At 36.4% G+C, this 21,731-nt stretch overlaps 1 protein-coding gene across 4 annotated transcripts in view; it reads left to right on the top strand.

Annotated features, from left to right (window-relative positions):
• The window catches only part of WDR33 (WD repeat domain 33), a 53,507-nt gene that overhangs the window by 12,226 nt on the left and 19,550 nt on the right, over nucleotides 1–21,731 (top strand). For 2 of the 4 annotated variants that reach the window (XM_009639504.2, XM_035894965.1), the window contains exon 7: nucleotides 21,154–21,280. In XM_009639504.2, the coding sequence (XP_009637799.1) occupies nucleotides 21,154–21,280 (127 nt within the window). The other 2 variants (XM_035894966.1, XM_035894967.1) reach the window with 2 other exon arrangements.

Here is a 21,731-nt window from a genome sequence, read left to right as displayed (position 1 = left end):
CACTTTTTCCAGAGTTAAGAAAAACCAGGGACTTGGGAGTATGAATACATATACACTTTCCTGAGTTCCTAGATAACCTCAGTCATTGCTGCTTGCTTGGGTGGTGGGTATAACCTACTCTAGAAGGGAAGAATCCAGTCTTTTCTTGCTTGAGGCTACTAGTGTTCAGGTGTCATCTAGCAACTCAGTTTTATTCTTGAATATAACTTTCAAGGCTACAGTGTCTTGGGTTTCTCTGTATAGGAAACTTTATTAGAGGTAGACTTTTTAAAATATCCAATTCTATTTGTGTTAGATGTAAAAGTCCATCTGAGATTTGAGAAAGAAACTTCCTGCTATGTTGATTTATCGTGTTTCTATTTGGGAAGTGTTCTGGATTGGACAAAAATTTCCTTTTTATCAACTATACTTGAGGTCCTTGGTTTCTGTGATTAAAAGGTGGTGATTAGGAGGTAGCTTCAGGATGCCTTTTCTCTGCTTCCTAAAACAATGACAGAAGAATTAGAGCATATTGAAGCCTGCTCTTGGAGCTGGTTGCATCTGATATGCCTAAAAATATTTGGTTTCTATTACAGTTCAGTTTTGAGTAACATTGAAGTACAACTTAGTACATTTTAGAGTTGTGATTCTCATCTAGAATCTAGTGTTCTAAAAATCCTGGGAAGTTAATAACTAAGAATGTGTAGAATTCTCAAAGAGTGAATGAAAGAGCTCAAGAGATGAGCCACAGCACCATACTGTAAAAAAAGTTAGATAGTTCTGTCAATGCTTTTCATGAGAAAAGAATGAAGAGGCTCTCTGCGAGAATGACATTATTTCAGATTCAGTTTTGAAAACTCTCTTCCTCCCTGAAAATTATCCTGAAGCTGAAAGTTAGATAAACTGTCACGTTGAGTCCAAGGGCAAATTTTACACTAAATAGGCTAATACTTGTAGTAAATATATTTTGTTAAGCTTGGAGGAATATCGAGAAACCCTAGTGTTTCACAGGACAGCCAACTCAGTGCTGCTTAAATACACAGTACTTCCTTAAGCGGTTTTATGATTGCGTCATTACAATTTCTTGTATCTGCTTCCTTTTGTGTGTTTGATAATTGCAAGGGGTAGATACATACTAAACTAGGTGAAACCTTTTTTATGATTTGTTAGTATGAAGACCTTAGTACTGATAACTTTACTGTCATCTGTTCTAAACATAATATGGTACAATACTCTGTATAGTGGTCAGGATTTCACCTACAGTGAGGACCATTGATGCAGCAGTAAGCTTTGTCCTCAAGCCCTGCTCATCTTAGTTGAGAAAGAAAAACACTATTTTAATCAGATTATGTTGATACTAATGAAAAAAATCCTGAACAACAGGGGCATTTAAATACTGATGCTAAGACAATACCAGTCTTCCTTTCTCAGCGCAAGTGTAATTGTTGAAAAGGATGCAAGTTATATGCATTAAGGATGGTGGCCTCCTGGTATCTACTCACCAGTATTTAGCATATCAAAGGTTCTCAACAGAAACAAAATCATCTGGAGTTAGTCTTACGCAAGTCATGTTAGTAGCTCATCTTCTCTGATAAAATCTGATGTGGATAAATACTCAGCATTGGGCACTTCACTTTTTTTTTTTTATAATGGAATATTTGTCTGACATACATTTCCTACCAGAGTGTAACTATGGAAATATGCTATTTCAGAATAAATGGTAGAAGTCTTCAAAAAAACAAACCCCACAATTCCCTCGTGAAAATAATCCATGTCAGTCCTTCAAAACTTCCCTTGCAGGCTTCTTGACTCCACTTTTCTTTTGTGTGTGGATTAAATGGACCACTTTTTTTTCTCTCTCTTCCTCTTACCCTGTAGTTACTGTAATAAAAGCTTTTGTGCATCTAGGTAAGCATAGACTTTGCAAAGCAACTTATATTTTCTTTTGCATCATCTCAATTTTGGATACTCAAATTACTTCCTATTGTAGTACATTTAACACTGAGTGGTAGCCTGGCTTTAGTAGTGAGACACGTTGCATCAAGTTTTATCATGTGAATAACACTGCAGTTCTCATACTTAAGATTACACATTCATATGGACAGCCAGGTAGTGGGAGATGGGGAGATAGTTTGCAAATGTTTTCCCTAAAATATGGTGGTATTTTTTTCTCTCTTCCATACCTGCCTGGCCTTATGTTCTCATGAGAGGGCTAGTTCAAGAGTTTGTGTATATATATACTATAATATGTGTGTGTGTGTAAATACATAATATTAGTACCCATATACATACACATTTTTCCCCCCCTAATCTCTTTTAAATTTTACATTCTATGTCACGACTTAAGAGACTCAGGTTGATGAGTTTGAGTAGACTTACAAACATGTTCTGTATTCATTTGGAAGATGAGTATGGAGTGCTATTTTAGTGACCAAACAATACCATCATTCCTACTGTAACTAGGAGAAAGCTGTCTCTACCAGTTGATTAAAACTCTTCATGTTTTTTATTAGTCCCTAAGAAGTAATATGAATCTTCTGCCCTGCCCTGCCCCCCCAGTTTGTTGATTTAACAGCTCTAAAATGGAAATATCTAATAGTTGCTCTTCAGACCTAAGGCTAGTTCTGGATTGCTTCAATTGAGAATATAATCAAAGCACATACATGCTGCATGCTTCTGCAAAAAGTGGTTGATTAGATTAAGCATGCAAACATGCAATAAACATTAATTTTCAAAGTACAGTGCCAGAACTTTCCAAGTAACTGAGATTTGTTTCACAGTGAAAATACAAACTGTCATGTGATTTTGCTATTTACAGATAAAGACTTTTTGCTGAAAACAGAACACTTTTCAAGGGAAGACATTTTGATTTTTACTGCTGAAAGTATATGTGTGTATTGCAAGTAAATGTCTTGGAAGTTTTATAAATTAGTATTTTATAGAGGAAAGGATTTTTACAGCTTTTTCAACTAAAAATGATAGGACTGTTAAGTGTCAGCTTCAAAGAAGCACAGCTGTAAGCATCAGAAGTACAGCTATATAGGAGAAAACGACAACTTTTCAAAATATTTTTTATCTTATAAAAGGTTTCACAGACTAAGTTTAACATTTCTTCCATCCCAGGCAGTTTGGATTACTATTTGTAATTATTATGTCAGTGGAAGCATCTGATATTTCTTGTTCTGCAAGATGTTATTTTGATACATTACACAGTCTGTCAAGTTCTGGTTTATGTTTGATTTAAAGCACAGGTTAGTTACATATCTTTTTTTAAAATGCAGGATTTTCTTAATATTTGTCATATTTTGTATGAATTGAGATATTCCAGATATAACTAGCTACAGCCATGTGAAGAAGTAGTTGTATCACTTCAGTATAATTTTCTGGTGTAGACAAGGCAAGGACTGCAAGTATCTTGCATATATTGTCTTTGAAGACAGAAAGTTATCTTTTAACTGTTTTTGATGATTCATAGAAATTGTCTGTACCTTTTTGCTCACAAAAATAAGCTTTTAAAGGGAACTGATTGTTGCTATTTAAGCATGAGCCTGACCTGAGAAACTGAAAGTTAACTATAACAGGACTGGAATAGGTGATTCTACCAGATCCCCAAGATCTCAGAGAATAAACTTAAAATTTCCATTCAAAAAGGCTGAGGAATGTGTTCCCTTGGCTGCTTAAAACTGGGAAAACCAATATATTTTAGTAAAAACGAACCCAGCTTTCTGGTGTGTACTGGCAGATGAATATTTTCTACCATATGTGCAATAGGTTTTTTCTTTGGCTTGTTATTTAGAACGATGGAGCATGAAAATATGTTAAATGTTACATTAAAATCTTACTTTTTAAAATTCCATCACTTTAAAAAACCTTACTCTGAAAAGACTCATAACACCTGATAAATTAGGAACTTAACTGTAGCTATTCTAGTTCCCACAGAGTAAGATGAATTGATTAAAAAAATGTAGCTCAGGATCCAGTTGATTATCACTATTCTTATATATTTGGGAAAATCAAGTCTAACTATTTATACAATATTTCTACACTTGAACTTCTCTTTATAGCTGTCTTCTTTCTTTCTTCTCCAAGATGATCCTATTCTGCTTTATTTTTCTGTATGTGTGTTAAGATTTAAGGAAGGAGTAGCTCTAATAAGAATTTATTGTCCTCAGATTGAGAATTTGCATAGCGAGACTTCAGTATTCTTCCTTGCTTAACACAAGGCCTAATGCTCATTGGGAACTATTTTTCATCAAAAGTTGAGGTTCTTCCTGGCTTTATGAATGATCAGGACACTTAGGAAAAAATCTTCTTTCAATTCAATGAAGAGCCGATTTTTTTCCCTGTTCCCCTTTCCCACGCCCAAAATTTCCATGGGAGAAACTTGTCCTGAGGTGGGGCATAGAGTTTCAGATTAAAGTAAAACATATTCCTTTGAAAAGAGAATTTTCATGATTCTTTAATATTTGGAGATAGAAATTGATGTATAAGCGGTATTCACAGGTAAGTAATTTCCCACTTAAGTGCAAGTCTAATGGGAATCCCTAGAAGTTTGATTTCAAACTCATTTGATGTTCCAGGTATGTTGCCACTAGTAAAATAAGTGTTATGGTAAAGTTAAATGTTCTAAAAAAGAAAATATTTTGGTTTATCTCCTTCTGTAGTCCAGTGGAAAACACATTTAAAATGCCATTTTTACTAGAGAGATGGAGGGTCTTATTTTCAGTTATTTGCTTGGGTTTTTAGCTGTTCTCATACTAGTGCGGTAGAACAGTGTGAGAATTTTGCTTAATTTTATTGTGCAGTCTCTGTCTTTGGAAGCTTTCAAAATAAAACTGTATAAACACGAGCAACCTGGGCTGACCCAATAGCTTTGAGCAGGAGATTGAACAAGAGACTTCTGAGGTTCCTTCCAACCTGACTTACCCTGTGATCTTGCAAAACAGGAATTCAGTATTGTAAAAGCTAAACAAAGGAACAAAAAATCCTTGTGATTTAATTTTTAGTTACCTTCCGTTGTACACCAGCATAAATGACGTAAGGAACTGAATTTCAAAAGACTATATCAGAAATGCATTACTTTTTTAGTTTGTTTTCCAGCTTTTAACATGCCCAAAGAAATGCACGCTGTTTGGATTGGAAAGATTTCTTAATGTTTAGTGGAACATTTTCCGGAGATGATAAATGTTTGGTTATTCCATAGTGATTAATGCTTTGTTTGACTTAATAATTACTGAAGTTTAAGTAATTAAGAGTCCTCCTACAAGCAATGAAAATTTGTTGTAAATAAGATGGAAGATGTGCTAGTATGCTGTCAACATCTTCAAAGCTCTTCTGCTTATGTAATAACAGTGAGGTAAAAAGATGTCTATAGATACATATGCAGTTGTTTTATATGCATATGTGTTTTCAGTTAGTCTCTATACAGCCTTTATAATGGTACCCAGTGACACATTTTATGGACTTAGTTTGCTGCTTTCTTGTTTGCTTCAAAATTATGCAGTCCTGAAACATATTGTGCAGGCAGCGTTGTAAAGCTCTAAAGCACGTGCACAATTAAAATAGATTGAAAATGTTTGCTTTGAAAGAAAAAAGTAATTTAGGTGATTGTTTTACTCTTAAAGCAGCCTCAGTTTGTCCATCTGCTTTGTCGTTGCTGTTCTTGAAGGTGCATTTCTCTAGATCATGTTTCTAAATTCTCCAGGGAGCCATAAGTAGACCTGGTGTGTTTGCAAATGTCAGCTTTTATGCCTAGATGAAATGGGTGTTACAGAATTTTTTTTCTTCTTTCAGGCAAAAGCTGGTCTACATAGTGTATTTCATTGTTCATGTCCGCACCTATCCCAGGTCTTGACTGACCTTTATGTCTAAAACCAAATTATAAAATTAATTTTCCAAGTTTAAGCATATTAACAGAAGACTGCACAATATTAAATATAATTTTGAGACTGCAATTATCTTAAAAAATAGAAGTTGCTTTGTCTTGAAATAAAGTCCAAGCCCAATTCATTCTGCTGTTTCTGCTACAGATGAGTTTAGAAAGGAATGACACCACATTTCGTATCCGTAGACAAAATGCCCCCTTCTGAATTGTAAGTAATCAGTAGCAAGGAACAGTTGCACACAGAAAGTGCTACCTGGACAGCTATCAAGCATACTTGTAAAAATACAATAGTACAAGATCTAAAAATTTTTAGCAAGGTATCTCAATTTTCTAAAGGTTGTCTGGGTTTGCAGCTTGGTATGGTGCATTGTGTTACTGCTTGCTGTTTGTGCCTGGTCAAGAAGAGTCCTGCCTCATCCTTACATCTGCCTTCTGCTCTTTCTTATTCATGCATAATTTGCAGGCAGAAATAATGTTTTTAATTAGACTAGCTGATATAGTTAGGAAAAAAAAGAGGTGTTTTTTCAGGGTTTTTTTGTTTTTAAAAATGCCACACTAACCTGTCTTAAGGACACGGAAACTTCCTTATTTTAGGTCAGCTGATAAAGTTGGATAATATGATGTCTTTCCCCTACAGATCTTGCTTTATGCTCTTAAATTCTCACAGCAGCAACTCTTTGTTGCTTCCCTAGCAGGAACTCCACCTACTTAAAATGAATGTATAAGGTGTTTTCTCTTTGGCAATGTATATATTCTCAAAATCATTATTGTCTTGGCTAGTTTTCTAAATGTAGTGATTAGGAATATCAATAATGTTGATGAATATGGACTTCTGTGGATCACTGTTGCCCTTCTGAAAGTCCCTGTTCTCCAGAGACTTACAAGTAAGCATGTGTTATTAAGACTAGGAACATAAAAAGCTAAATTCACTCAGACAATTATTTTATTACATTAAATTGACTTATACTCTGCAGTTGTATTCTGGAGCTCTTTGGGCAAAGGTAGGTTCTCTCACACTATCCCCAGCTTATCAGGAATATCCTTTGCTTCCAAAGGAATGGAGAAAAAAATTATTCTGATCACCTACATAAGCGCATTAGATTTGTAATTTCTATAGTATGTATTGCACTTGCTGACAATTTCAAACAGAAAAAATGCAATCAGAATTTTTAATGCTAGTGTTAAACTTGAGAATTTGTGTGTTCACATTGTAAAACTGGAATGGTAGAGGCTTTAAATAGCAGGTGCTATCTTGCCAGCCATTTTTGTAGAGATATAACTGCTGCTTCCTGTCAGAAAAAAACATCCTGCTTGCTCAAAGGCTTCTTCACATGCTGCGTGCTTCTCTCCCACTTTGCGATTTTCTTTTCCCTGCATCACGGAATTCTTCAAGGAATATACGGTCTTTCTCTCTAAGAGCACTTTACTATGTACGTTTCAGTCTACAGTTTCACCATGAGGATGTCTGTTCCTAGTAAGTCTGGATGGAAATACTGGCAGTTAAGTCTGCGTGTGTTGTGCACAATGGTTGAAGTTGCATTAGTTTCTGCAGAACTCTGTCCTATCGGGTATCAACACTGCAGTATGTAGCAAGCCGTAGCACTTCACTGAAATTCAGAGAAGATTCTAAATAATGGTGTTTTATTCTACAGAACTTTACTAGACATACCAGAAATTATATTTAACCCATTGCAAAATATTTAACTGAGCAAACCAGTAACTTTTGTTCAACTAGAATGTTGGTATTTGAGTAAGTTTTTTAACTTTTTTGCAAGATGTCAAAATGCAAGTAAGGAATAGGCATGAGACAGGTTTTCCTGACAAATACTTAGAAGGATTTGTTAGAGCAGCAATTATCACAAGTATCTAACAAACATAGTTTAGTCGTGATATTTGAAAATTAACAATTTGGGGAATTTTAATTAGAATGTGATTTGAGTTTTAATTTGAAGTGCCATACTAAAAATCTTAGAAATTAAAGTTGCATTTACTAGACATGAAGAGTATCAGCATATTTTTACTGATGTGTCTGCTCTTTGCCATCCTCGTGCAGAAAGGAGGACTCGAGCTTAGGAGTGCAAAGTGAATTAATTTTTCAGTTTATTTCAGTCCATGGCTCTTTGATGCCAGTTGCTGTGAATTGGTCATCTGCATGGTAGCAACCATTAACCCTGCTGATTCAGGTAACAAGTTCTACTGACCAGATGTCATGTGATAATTCTGGTTCCAATCAGTCTGAATAAATTATCTGGTAGTGAAAGGTGGTAAATTGCACTAGTCTTCTAGAAAATCTGTCTCCCACAAAAAAAAGTTTCTCTTCATTCACTCAGTAGCAGAAGAGACTACTCATAAAACTGTATGATTGATAGATAAATCAGGCTTTTATTTAAAAATCACTATAACTTCTGTAAAAGATTACTTGTTTGTACACAGTAGCAGGAGTAGGGGGGTTTGCTGCTTATTTTGCCATAGAATGTATCTGTCACACATAGTGCATCTCACTGTAGACATCATGTAAAAGAACTTAAAACCCCTAGTGTTTTCTGTGCAAGATACAAAGGCACAACCAGCCTCATTGATGTGCCGTCTTGAGGAGGTTAGGATGCTACTGATGGAGTACAAGTGATTAATGCCCATTCTCCAGTAGATGAAGAATCTGTTATTCTTAAAGCCAGGTGTTTCTCAGCCTGCCATACCTTTTTCTCCAATGTAGTCCTTGTGTCGCAGTTGATCACATTCATGACACGTTGACGCTTGTAAAACTGCATCTTCTAGCGCCAGATAATTCACAAGGGAATATGTATTCCAAAAATAGAGACTAGTCTAATGAAGGTGTATTCTGTGTACTAAAGCAATAACTGTATTTTAACTTGCACTGAAAATAAACTGTTGACATGGGATTATACCTGTTAAAGCTTCCTTTTTTTTGTTAACTTTTTAAGGTTAAAAATGCACTTTGCTCTGAAATACAGGGTTGCTGTATTAACAAAAATATTAAAAATCAAAATTAAATTTGGCAGAACTGTTGCATCATTTTGCCATCATACATACTTTTGTTTTTTCAGTTTCCTCAATGGTTACTTCAGTAGCACTGGCATGCTCTTACATAGCCTTTTCTGAAACAGAAATGATGTCATCTTCTTTCATGGAAGTCATCTTTTTTTGGTCTCTGCTTCTGTTAGTATTTGAATGAGCCTACATATGGGGATTTATCTGTGCAAGTGAAGAGGAGACTTTACTACCTCTCCCACAGTCACTGACTCTATCAGTAATTTTATTTTACAGAAGATTTCTAAAGTCCAACTTCCTAGAAAAGAAATACTACGAATTTCCATTCCTCAGCTTAGCTATTTCTACACAGCACAGACAGCACTGTTTAAAAGGTGTTTTATTTTAAGAGCATGGGTCAGTTCCACTCAAGGATGAGGATAGCAACCTTTTACTGGTGATGACTTTTCCCTCACTGCTTATGTGCCTAACCTACTTGCTTTGTTCTTCCTGTTATTTTGTGAACATATGCCTTTTTTCCAAAAGCACTGCTTTTTAGTTTGTCTCGTATCTCTGTGCTCTCATGTATGGACCCAGTTCATTGTTATCACATGGACTGGCTTCTACATTTCTGAGACTGGAAAGATATTTTATATTTCCTTTCTTTTGGTATGTGCTGGATTTCAAACTCTAAGAGCTGCTAGAGAGAGCATTGAGAGAAATCTAAAGAGTCCGTAGGAAAGAGCTTCTTTCTGAATCACATCTGCCCAGTAAACACTTGGGGGTTTTTGCCTTTTACTTTAAATTGATTATCTAGTTGGCATTTTCTTTTGGTGGCTTGAGTCCCCCTTTTTTACACATCTGCAGATGATTTGCATGATTGGAGTTTAGCATGTATCTTTTGTGGTGGTGTTTTCATTTAGCAAATGCTCCAAAACCCAGGAAAAAAAAAAGTGCCATAGATAACTTTATACTTTCAACTTATTTCCAGAATAGTAATAATTACAATTTCTAGTATTAATATTACTGCTTCTATGCCAGTCTTGTAACAAAGAAGACTTGAGTTAAAATACTGCAGGGAAGATCATTGTTTCAGAAAAAATTTAAAGTTTCTCTCAGCATTGCTGAGGAGATGACCTGAATTGGTTTTCTGCTATGGCTGCGCTTATGAATAGACGGACATTCTCTATCTTGGATTCTTTTGTCCGTGTCATTTGGCTTTTTATGTATTTTCTAGAATTTTCTATAAACTTTTTAAAAGTCTTTTTTTAAAGCTTTATTGTAATATTCAGAAAGTATTTCAGAGTAACTTTTTTTCCTTGGGAGTGTAAGGTTTTTGACCAACAAAGTTTCTGTTTATTCTTTAATTGGAAAATTGGACAATGTTTCTGGTGCTAATATGGAGGGGTATGTGATGACATCCAGAAGTTATTTGCTCCGGGTTTAGATACGGCAATTGAATTGAAGATTTTTCTGCTTTTGGGGAGAAAATTTTCCTGTTCTAATCAAGGTTGGGTTTTTTTTTTCCCATTAAAGTTCCACGTAATTAATGAGAACATACACTGCAGTTACAATTGCAGTACGCTCTTAGGATACTTTCCTGCAACCCTCCGCATCGTTCCTTTATGCTCATTTGGGAAATTTGTAACATGCTACTGAATGTGTGTGCCTGTAGATTCCAATACAAATTCAGTCATAGACTGCATCACAGAGGGAAACACCACACTTAAATGCCAGTACACTATTCATATCTTGTCTGGTGTTTTTATTCCTTTGAAGTCAGTGATGAAAAAATCTGCAGCACAGGGTTCAAAGAAGTAGTCAATCTATCTGTAATATAGTGTGGTGGTGTCTGTTTAATTCTTGTATCCTCTATTCTGATCTTGAAAGAACAGTCCCTTTGTACGTTGTCATAGGAAACCCGTTTCACGCCTATTTTTTTACGTGAAGAAGAAACAGAACTTTTTTTCCCCCCATACTTTAAATCAAATACCACTTGTTTTGTTCACATTTATTTGTGGCATTAGTATATGCATCCAAGAACAGCATTTTCCACAAATTGTTACCAGCACTTTTTGTTTGGAACCCCACTTAAACTGGTGATGGGCCCTTTTGCCTTTCATCTTCTCATAAGCATGTATGTTGTCTTTTACATGTTCTCCATATTTTTTTCCTCTGGTTTTGATATATCTAAGTTATTTAAGTACTCTTTGGATTGTTTTATCCCATTTCTTCCTGTTGACATCTCTCCTTTTCTTTGTTAGGTTTTATTGCACAAAATCCCTGGTAAGTTTTCAACACCATCTTTTTCCCTGTCTCTGTTCAATCACATGTGAAGAGCTTTACTATTTGATCCATTCATGTGCTTGTGGAACATAAAATGATACATGAGGATGCATGGTGTTTTGGAGAACTTCATAGATATTTATGCAGCCATACTCTACAAAACAGTTGCTTAATAGGGGACCTGTTTTTAGAATTGAAACAGAAATAGGAAGTATTTGGGTTCCTCTACTTAAATAGGCACTTCAGTATTATCTTTAAATCTGAAAGAGGAAAAGATTTTCTTAAATTTCAAAATGAATAGGTGGCAGGGAAGAGGACAGAGTCCACAGATGTGGTGGTGGTGATACAGGGAAATAAGAGCACTGACAGTGCATAAATTTGAAGACAGACTGATAAAACGTTCTTTGTTTATGTCTCTTGCCTGAGCTCAGCTTTTCTTTTCTGCTTAATTGAAATTTCAATGGAAGGTATTATTTCTATTATATGTTTCTGTAACACTACTCAAATAATTTTTTTGCTCCTGCATTTTAATTACATTTTTGACTGATTTTTTTTTTTTTTTTTTAATTTTGCTGTGTTTCTTTCCATTAGCTCAGAGATCACCTCTAGATTAGACACGTTTGTAAGTCACCCTATGATATTACATGCTGGGTATTTTTTCTGGTTTAGTTCATGGTACTCTGCTCATTGTGTGTGTTTCTGTCTGTCCTCATAATTTACAGCCCTTTCATATTTCAGTTGCTTGAAATTTGGTCCCTTGTGCTTGGGATGAAAATTCTCCAATCTGTTCAGCTTCACCTCTGTACAGAAAGAGTAGTGCTTTGTAGCTAGGCCAATGTTACGTGCTCTGCTTTCTGCCACCAGTTTCCTTCAGTAGACCTGCTGCTTCCTACTTTGCTCTATCTTGGTGGTTTTGTAAAACGCAATGAGCAAGTTAAATGGCCTCTATCTGCATATCCCTTCTGGGATCTCTCATACTTGCTAATTGTCTGGATTATTGACTGACACAAATCTTTTCCTAGAGCCTATACAAAGTTTGATAATCTGTCGTCCCCCTGCCTCACCTCTGGGCCAACTGCTGTTCAATTACTACTGAGAGCAGGTGCTCGTGCAGTGTTTGCCCTAGAACCAAAGAAGATAGTTTTCCTAACTTCTGTGTACCTAGACTCATTATTTCTTTGCTTAAAATGATAATGGACTCATGGGATGTTCTGTATTGCTAAACTGGCTATCAAAAGGTGCTTACTTGGGTTTTTTGGTTGGCAAGAAGGAAAACGGTTTTCCTGCAAACTTGCTGCCCCTTAAAGTGAGAAGCTAGCTGGAGAAGTGTTGTTCTTCTGTGACTGGCTAGATGAACGTGGCTGTCTTTAAAATAATTTACTTGTCTGGTAGAGGAGAGCTTTGGTGGTACCTCTCCTCTCAATGGGATGTAAAAAAGTAGGATCCTGCCCTGTAGCCTTAACCATAAAAACACTTTGAAACCTATTCTTCCAGTGAAGGAAGATCAAGTCGACTGGAGGACTTCGGTAGTCCTTCTGTGTTGGGTGTTTTTATTAAAAGGATCTGGGTTCACTTGGGAGTAGGGGTATATCAAGTTACATAGAAGAATTCTTGTAACTTCTTTTGCTGGGATCCACCAAATTTTTTCTTAGGTTTTAGCAGCTTGCTGAGAGCGATGTCTGCTTTTGTGGCCAGACAGTGACTTGAAACTTGGAATTAACCTCTAAACTAGGTAGTTGGACTATGCTTTTCTCTTACAACAGCCATAATCGCTAGTGGAACTTTTCAAAGAAAATAAGTACTGAAAATTATTAGTAATGGTTACTCTTAGCTTTTCTGGAAGTATTTGTTCTCTTCCCTGAGTTGGGAACTAAGTATTCTGACTCTACCGCTTACAACCTTGATTGAAATTATGATCAGAGCACAGAACTTGAGGCAAACTGGTACTAAGTTCTGCAGCGTGTCCCCTGATTGCCTTCCTTTTCCCTTCTTTCACTGAATTGCCATGCTGAATTTTAGGATGCGCTGAAGTTTCTTTATTAGCTTCAACTTCTAATTTAAAAATTAGTCTACATCAATACTGTGGTTTTGACATTCCTTCTTTCCATTACTTATTGTAGCATTTGGTAACAATATCAAACTTCGTCTGGCTTTGCTTAGTGGTGTTTCACACAGGTGTAACAGGCAAAGGCTTGACAAAAGTCTGTGGGTGGAAAGGCTGGGGATTTTGACACCTTGATGGCAGCAAGTGAAAGCACCAGTCAACATTTTCAATGATTAGTGACTAAAACTAGTTTCTTAAGTATGTGTTTAAAAAAACCTCACTGAAGCTACTCTAGGATCAGTTCATCTTAAAATTCCATCACTTACTAGAAGCTTAGCTTAAGGCAACAGTTTTTGACACATGCCACGCTTTGTTCTTGATTCGTAAGATTTAAGTGTATGTTCTGACTGAGCAGTAGTTAAATAGTTACTTTTGAGATATGCTGTCATTGTGAGGCTTCAAATTATTTGACATTCTAGTCAGATTCATGGTTTGTTTTTTTTTTTTTTTAAAGGTGATGGTACCGGCTATGAGCAGACTCCAAAACACTTGTTTAATTCATATTTGGAGGACTTGGCTGGGAACATTTTAATTTGAAAGCTCACACTTTTCAGGGATATTTTTTGTTTTGTTTTTACAAAAAACCATGCTGCCCAGCAAACTTGATTCTGTGCCCAGATGCAAAGCCACAAATCTATGGGAGCTGCAGACCAATGATTGACAAAATCATTGCATTTCTCATCTTTTAAGTTCACACTTTTTCTTTCCTTGAAGTGTTGTTCTATTCCTGGACACAGCTATACTCTCCCCTTTTCTATACAGCATTATGTAGTAACTGCCATGCTGCATTAGACTGGAGATCAGTCTTGTCTGATGGCCTAAGACAGTAAACACTCATTAGAGACAGTGCAAACTCTTTCAGATCCAGTAACCAGTACCAGATACTTAAAAGGAAGGTGCCAGAAAACAAGCAATAGAAAATTGTGGGACAGTTTCTCTCTGAGGGAGTGTTTTTTTGGCTCCTGTCAGCTGTCTATGTTATGAAGCATGAGAATTTTTCTTACAATTGCTGTTCATTTTTTAATGTTTCAATGTTCAATTTTTAATATCATTAAATGTAAATACCATTGTAAATAAATACTTTCTGTTAATGAAAAGCAAGTGTGTTGCTGCTTTCAAAGTAGACTGGCTAGTTTTCGAAAAGAACATCGAGTCCCAGCTACTTTACAGATAAAGGAACCAGCAAAAAAAAAAGCATGTTATTCTACCTTTTGCAATTTAAAAAACCCCCTCTTAATTCTCTGATGAATACCTGCAAAGGAATTATAAGTAATATGCCATGAGAATTTTAATAGATAACTGTGCCTAAGTGCAAAGTAGAATCCAGTCTGCTTTGCATAAATAATTTAACTCTTAACTGTAATGAAAACCTGCCTTTGTTATTGAATTCAGCTGCCATTACTGCTAAGAACTAGTACATATATATTGAGTAAGAAGGTGTTGGACAAGTTTAATGTGGTGTATCTTCCGCTTTTACGCTTTCTGCCCTGTTTTTCCTGTCATTTTTCTTGAGCTAGCTCTGAGCTTCCTGATGGCTTTCTGTTTAAGATTAGTAATGACTTCTTAATTAGAAATAATGACTACTGTATTGCAATAAGCATTATGCTGCATTTTAAAGCATCATCACATAGGTAAGCTCTCTGTCAGAGATGCATTTCATGTTACACATAGGTTTTTTTGATTAAGCGCATAAAGTGGTGCTAAGTTCAAAAATATGCGCACTGATTAAGCACAATTAGTGAAAATTTTGTAATATTTTTACATACTAAAATAACTTGCTGTTGATAATTCTCTCTGATCAATCTAGATATGACTTAACTATGTCTTATGATTAGAAATTGTGGAACATGCATACTTAAAAGATTTTTGTATAGTTCTCCCTTCTAAGAGAATGTTAAACAGCTCTTCACATGTTACAGATGCTGGTGCCATTGCTGTGCTGTTGCACAATCTGCTGTCAAACTTCCTTTGTCTCTATACAGGAAATAACCTGCTTGGGTGTAGGTAGTGATAACGCTCAAGAATAAATTCAGGAGTTAGGAAAAAGCAAGTATGTCTAAAAGGAAAGGTATCTGTACAGTGTTTGTAGACTCTAGCAGGAACATATTCAATGATTTTTAAAAAAACCCAAACCTGACACCTCAAATCTAAAACAGTAGACACTTTCATTTGTGTAATTTTTGTTTCTGTTCAAAGCAATGCATTTCAGCTTGGGAAGTTGCTCAGCATTGTACCTTCAATTCACTGAAGAGTTTAAACATGAAGTTTATAACATGGGGGTAGTCACATTAGTTAAAGACTGAAGCCTGCATGACCCAGTTCCCACATACACTGGGACCCAGATGGATTTCTTCCCCTCACTGTAAACCCTTATAGAAGACTTTGTCACTGAATTTAAACAAATGTAAATAATACAGATCACTACATGCCATTACTGGTAATTCCATGTAATACAACAAGACTTTTTTCATGATTCTTTGCAGTGCATTTGTCATTATGCAAGCTGTGCAAACATGCAACTAGCATTATTTTTAAACTTTTTTTTTTTTTGCTGGTGTTTTAGGATTTTGTAGAATTCAAAATACTCACTGAGTAGTGTAAGTTCGGTTGGGAATAGCACATACAAATTCTAAACTCAGTTATGGAAGCGCATTTTGGGGGCTGATTACCTGTTCCGGGTAATCTTGGGAAAACTCATTTCTTTAACCACATCTGTTTCATTAGTGTTTACTGATTTTTTTTTTATTATTTTTTTTTTTTTAGCCTTCTGATTTCACAGATTATAAAAGCAAATTGTCCTGTTATAAGAGCTTTTGTCTGGGAAGAAAAATCAGTGTGATTATAGAACTGTAAAAAGAAAGGGGTGGGGGGATTTGTAAACAAGGCTTAATTATGTCCTATTCTGCTGCTGGTTTAGAGGAATGCTAATGATCTAGGAGACGTTCCCTGTAGGTAGATTAAAATTCTAGCAGTTTCCGTAGATACCACATTTAATAAACTAGCAGAGAGCTAGAAAAAGAGTGTGAGCAAATAAAGGAAAATAAAACTTGAGTTTATCAGAAGGTATGGTGGGAAGCATTGTTCTTAATCCACTGAAGACTAAAAGGAGCTTTTCCCTTAATTTCTTATTCACCAACCTCCCACATTATGCCAAAAAGAAAAAGCATACTGTGTATCTGTAGACGGAGGGTTTCTGTGGTATTCATTCTTGGAGTGGGGAATAGGAAGTCAAAGAGCTCATAGGACACCTTTCAAGAGCAGTGTAGTTCCCATAATGTGATAGGGCAAAGAACAATAAATTACTGGAATTAAAATATATTCTTAACCTTTATGGTTAACCTGATTGATGTTATCAAAACAGCCCAGTACCTTTTGTAGGTATGAGGTATTCAGTTCGTAAGTGAGCTTTACATAGAAGCAGGGAATTGCTAGGGGAATGGGTAACTGTCAGATAACACGTTAAAAGCCTTCCATAAAAATGGAACGGGCAGAATAATCAAATTTGCCTAATAGGCTGGAAGCAACTAATAAAGGCTAAGGGAATTACTATGTAGAAAACTTAGAACATCTTTCTGCTAACATGGTGGTTTTCCATTATCTTTGACTTGCAGGTCCTTCTTTTTTTTTCTTTTTTCCCCATTTTTAGGGGTGGAGAAACCTTAGCTTGAATGCTAGTAAGACCTGATGCCTTTTTGCAGATCCTTTGGGAATAGTCCCCTAGAAAGGGCCTGCTCTTCTGAGAGGTGTTCTGTTATTTTGGGGATACAGATTATGGGAAGGCAAACGTTACTGTGTGGTGATGAAAAGGCTTCGAGTCTGACCAATTCGAGTGGAGGATACACAGCTCTACTCTTTATTTAAAAGAGAAGCATAAGAGAACCATGTGTCTTAAAAAAAAATTCCAAGCAAATAGAATTATCTCTAAATGAGAAACAGTCAGGATTGTTGCAGTTAAACAATCATATTCCTTTAAAATATATATAGTTACAAATATCCATTTTCTTTGGAATGTGGATGTTAAAAAAGCACACGAAGATGCCTTAAGAGTGTCATCTCGCTATGTGTATATACATCCAAATAATTGCTGGGAAGGATCTAGAAATCCTACAGTATCATCTATGAAATCCTCTTTCCGATTTATGTGCCTTCAGAATGGGGCTCATTCCTAGGGGAAAGGATATAATAGAAAAAATTTAGCTATATCAATAAACCTGCTATATCTGTAATTGGTAGTTTATACACAGTTGCATTATAAAGTAGATAGATATGTTATAGACTGTAATAAAAAGGCAATGATCCAAAACAATTCTTCACACCATGTATTACATTCACTAAGTCTTAATTGTTGTGTACTTTCCCAGACTTGTGACATGCTGGATTTGATCAAACACTATTACACATAATTTTGTTATAGCTTGTTATGCCTTTCACCAGCCAGTATTTCTGTTCAGTGTCTTTTAAAGACCAACCATTCAAACAAGTTGGCTAGAAGCATTTACAATCAGTACTTTAATTAATGGGATTGTGACTATAGTCACTCAATTCAAAAATTCATTACACATATGAAAAGTATTATTAGAGAAATACTTTTGTATCTGAACATTTTAAAGAATCTCTATATGCTTGGTTTTAATTTATTTTTTTTCTGCAGATTTTTTTTAAAAAGAAGTTGCAGTAAGTAAAACTGACAAGCATTAGGGGCTTAGGGGGCAGAAAAGGGTGCAAGCGTTTCTCAGAGAGGAATTCCCATCCTGGCTCTCCTCGGTCACAGACACTTATGTGTGACTGTTGAAGCTACTGAGCAAGAGCTGTTCAGAGTCAGCAAATAAGGAATGTAAACTACAGTGATTTGCATGAATTAAGGTTTTCTGAGTGTGGTGCTTGGTGACAGGGGTTCTGTACCAGAGGAGAGTCCGATTCCTAGATCTTAGCCTAGAACTGAGAACTAAGAACAACTATGAAATAAGATCTGCCAGGGTCCTTTTTCTCTGGAGTTTTATTTTAAATGCATTTTCTGCATCATCTGTCTCATTACAGATGTACATCTATTGGCAGAAAGAAGAAAAAGCAATATACAGTGTCAGTTGCTCCAATTAAAAAAAAGGAAAAAAATATATTTTAAAAGGTTGTATTAAATTATGCTGTTCAGTTATCTTGGTTATCTCATGTAATTCTTCTGAGTTAGTTCATCCTTTGGGAATAGTTTATTTAAATCATATTTGTTGTAGGAAATAATTTATTTTCTCTCAAGAAAGCTTTGTTGCATTAGGAATGTATAGCTAAGCATATATGATGATCCCATTTAGTGCAGAACTTTGTCTAAGAGATGCCTCTTGAGGGCAGGATAGATCATTCTGATTAGGTTACAAAGGAGAGTCCCAGTTTTCCTCCACTATTGCTGTAGTCCAGAGCACATTGGTTGAAAGATTGCTCTCTGCAGGAAATGCCAGTTACCTATCTTTATAATGGTTATGTTTTTAAATATAGTAAGTTTCTTCTGATCCCTATGGTCAATTTTAATGTGCTGATGATGGTCAGAAGCCTGCTGATAAGTACCTAATGACGGATCTGCTCTGGTTACAAGTTTTGAGTGTCCTGGCATCTTTTACTACCTTTCAGCTTTGTGGTCTGGGGCTAGGGGGCAGTGACTATCAAACCTGGCTTCTGAGAGGCCTGTCAGTCCGGTGCTGTCCCATCACTGTGTTCCCTTTTGAAGGCTTTTAGTGAATGGGTGCTTTGGTTGCTCTGTTCAAGAGTGTGGCTCTGACCTTGAACGGGATTGCCCCCCTGAGCCTTTTTTTTTCCTCAGGGTACATACTTGGGCTGGTTTAACTCAGGTTAGGTCTCAAAGAAAAGCCTAAACTGGGCCTTACACAGGATGCGCTGTCATCCAGAGCTGGCCTTTCATCAGCATAACTAGTTTTCTGGATGCAATCTTACTGACTAAATAGAGTAGCCCTTTGTCTCTCAGCACTCTTCCATTACTGATTGTGTTTATTTCAGTTGCAGCAAGGCCAATGTCATTCCAGTCCGTGAGGGTAGGGTTTTTTATGGCTTTACTGGGCTTTGTTTTTTTCATATTTATGACAGCATTCAAATATTCTAATCTGAACACGTTTTCATACAGTTCAACCAGCTATTCACTGCAATGGGATGTTTCTCTATAAGGGCCTATTGTTGCCCTTGAATTAAAATCCCCTGTCTTTCTCTTGGGGCTGCAAGAACCTACAAAATATCATCAGCCGAAAACCTGCAAGCATGAATTGCCTTCCTCTGTGGAGGAAGAGCGCTTTCTCTCTTACTACTGGCCAAATAAACGCTCGGAAGCCAGGTTTGCTCAGCATTCAGCTTCATGTTTTTGTGGAGGGAGAGAGATTTAGTCAGAGCAAATCCAGACAGGCCTGTGCCTTTAATTTCTTTCTGCATCAGAAGAGCCCGAGGGAAGGGAAACAAGACATCTCACTGTGCCCCTCTGTTGGTAGGACAGACCACCAGAGCACTTGCTTGTGAGCACATTTATAGTCTTTGCAACCTGAGGATCCTGCTCTTCCCTGCAACCCCACATTTTCCAAGGGCAATTCTGCCTGCTATGGCTGGTTCCATCATCCACATTGTCAATCAATCCTTAAAGTTGTTCCTTACTTACTTGAAGCTGTATTCATTTCTTCTTGGGTCAAGAATCTCTTCCCTGTCTGTCCTTTCTTCCGGAGAGGAGGAAAGTTGCATTAATTTGATGGAGAGAGTGCTTTGTTTTGCTTCTATTTTAAGATAGAAGTATATTGCTTATTCTAATTTAATTTTTCTGTGTCCTCAGGAAAATTTCAACCATTACTAATTTTTAATGTCTTGTTGAATTAAGACAGCTTGTGCTGCTTGAAGTTACGTATTCCACCATGTAGCAAAACAGTACTTGTGGGAGCTGCCTGACTTTGATGGGAACCCTTTGTCTTTCACGGAACATGCTACATGCTACCATTCTTCCATACCATTTTATAACTTCAGTGCCTTTATGTTGCAGACAGACCTTCCTTTCTCATCGTGCTTTTTTCTTTATTTACTGCATGCTGCCTCATTTTCTGGCATGGACTTTTACTGTTGGCTTTCCCTTGAAGTGGGCTGGCATGGAGGGAGATTAGAGAAAGAAATTACCGATGGTTATTTCTTCTCTAAATGCCTGTATTTCAGCTCAGAAACCTCATTTTATTGTGTGGCAGAAACAGGCATTTCCTCTTGACAGATTTTGGATCATCTGAGCAGCACTGATTCTCTGTCAAGGTCGGTCATTCTGTTTAAAATCAAATGATATCACGAGGGTTTTTCTCTCCTAACTCTTTAGCATTGAAAAAACTTGAATCCCTCTGACCTGATAAGAGGTTACATTTCATAAGATTTCTTTTCATCATATGCTAATGTAGTTTTCAGATCCATCTTTGCTTATTTTCTGACAGGCAAAAGGGTAGTACAGATAGGATAGGAACAAATACAGATTTGCCTTTCATTTCTACAATATTTCGTAGAAAGTGAAGTTGTCATGGTGTTATTTTCCCTTACCACCTGCATACAAACACTTCATCAATTGTTTAAAACACTGTGTAACAAGGATAGGGCCAAAGCTTAAAGAAAAGTACCAGTTTGAGCAGAAACTTCTTAGAGAATTTCTGTGTTGAAGTGAGCTTGGTTTGAGGGCATAATCTGGGCAGAAGATGCCCCCAGTGATTAGTGGAAAGGAATGCAACCTAAATAACTCGGAAAAGTTTTTATTTAGTTTGATTTTATGTTTTGTGACCTGTGCTCTGTGATGTTTTTCATTTAGTTTTACATTACAGTTATAAGGTGTGCACCCTTTTAATTTTTCAGTGTCTTTTCAGTGTCTGGGAAATCTCAAAATGAATAATTTTTATCTTCTTAACAGGACACGGAGCAGATGTGAAATGTGTTGACTGGCATCCAACAAAGGGATTAGTTGTATCAGGAAGTAAAGACAGCCAACAGCCCATCAAGTTCTGGGATCCAAAGACTGGCCAGAGCCTTGCAACACTGTAAGTTCTTGCCCACAAACTTTGATTTGCTCAAATATAAGCTAACTTCAAAAAATAATTTGTTTTTAATTCCCTTCTTAGCTTTTTGGCTTACATAATTTCAGCCATACACAATTGCTTCATATATAAAACTACTGCTTTAGCTGTGCCAGAAATCCAGAGGCTAGATGAAGGCAGGTCTATGCTTGGAAAATTGTGACTGTAATATTCCTTATTTAAATTTACTTTGTCCTTCTCCATAGACCTCCTAGTCACACAGTTCTCATTTGGAAAACAGAATTGAGATATGGAAACACAAATGAGCTGTTTCATCTGGCTGATGAAAAATTTCTTATTCTGCAGTAGAAATGTGCACAGTAACTGAATACTCTCTGTGAGCACTGCCAGTTGCTCTGAAATACAAAAGAACCAGGGTTAAGACAAGGGGCCTTTGCACAGAAAGCCACAGAAT

This window comes from Egretta garzetta, unplaced genomic scaffold (assembly GCF_000687185.1).
Source record: "Egretta garzetta isolate BGI_Z169 unplaced genomic scaffold, ASM68718v1 scaffold775, whole genome shotgun sequence".
Classification (NCBI taxonomy): Eukaryota; Metazoa; Chordata; class Aves; order Pelecaniformes; family Ardeidae; genus Egretta; species Egretta garzetta.
This window is presented reverse-complemented; position numbering and strand designations above follow the sequence as displayed.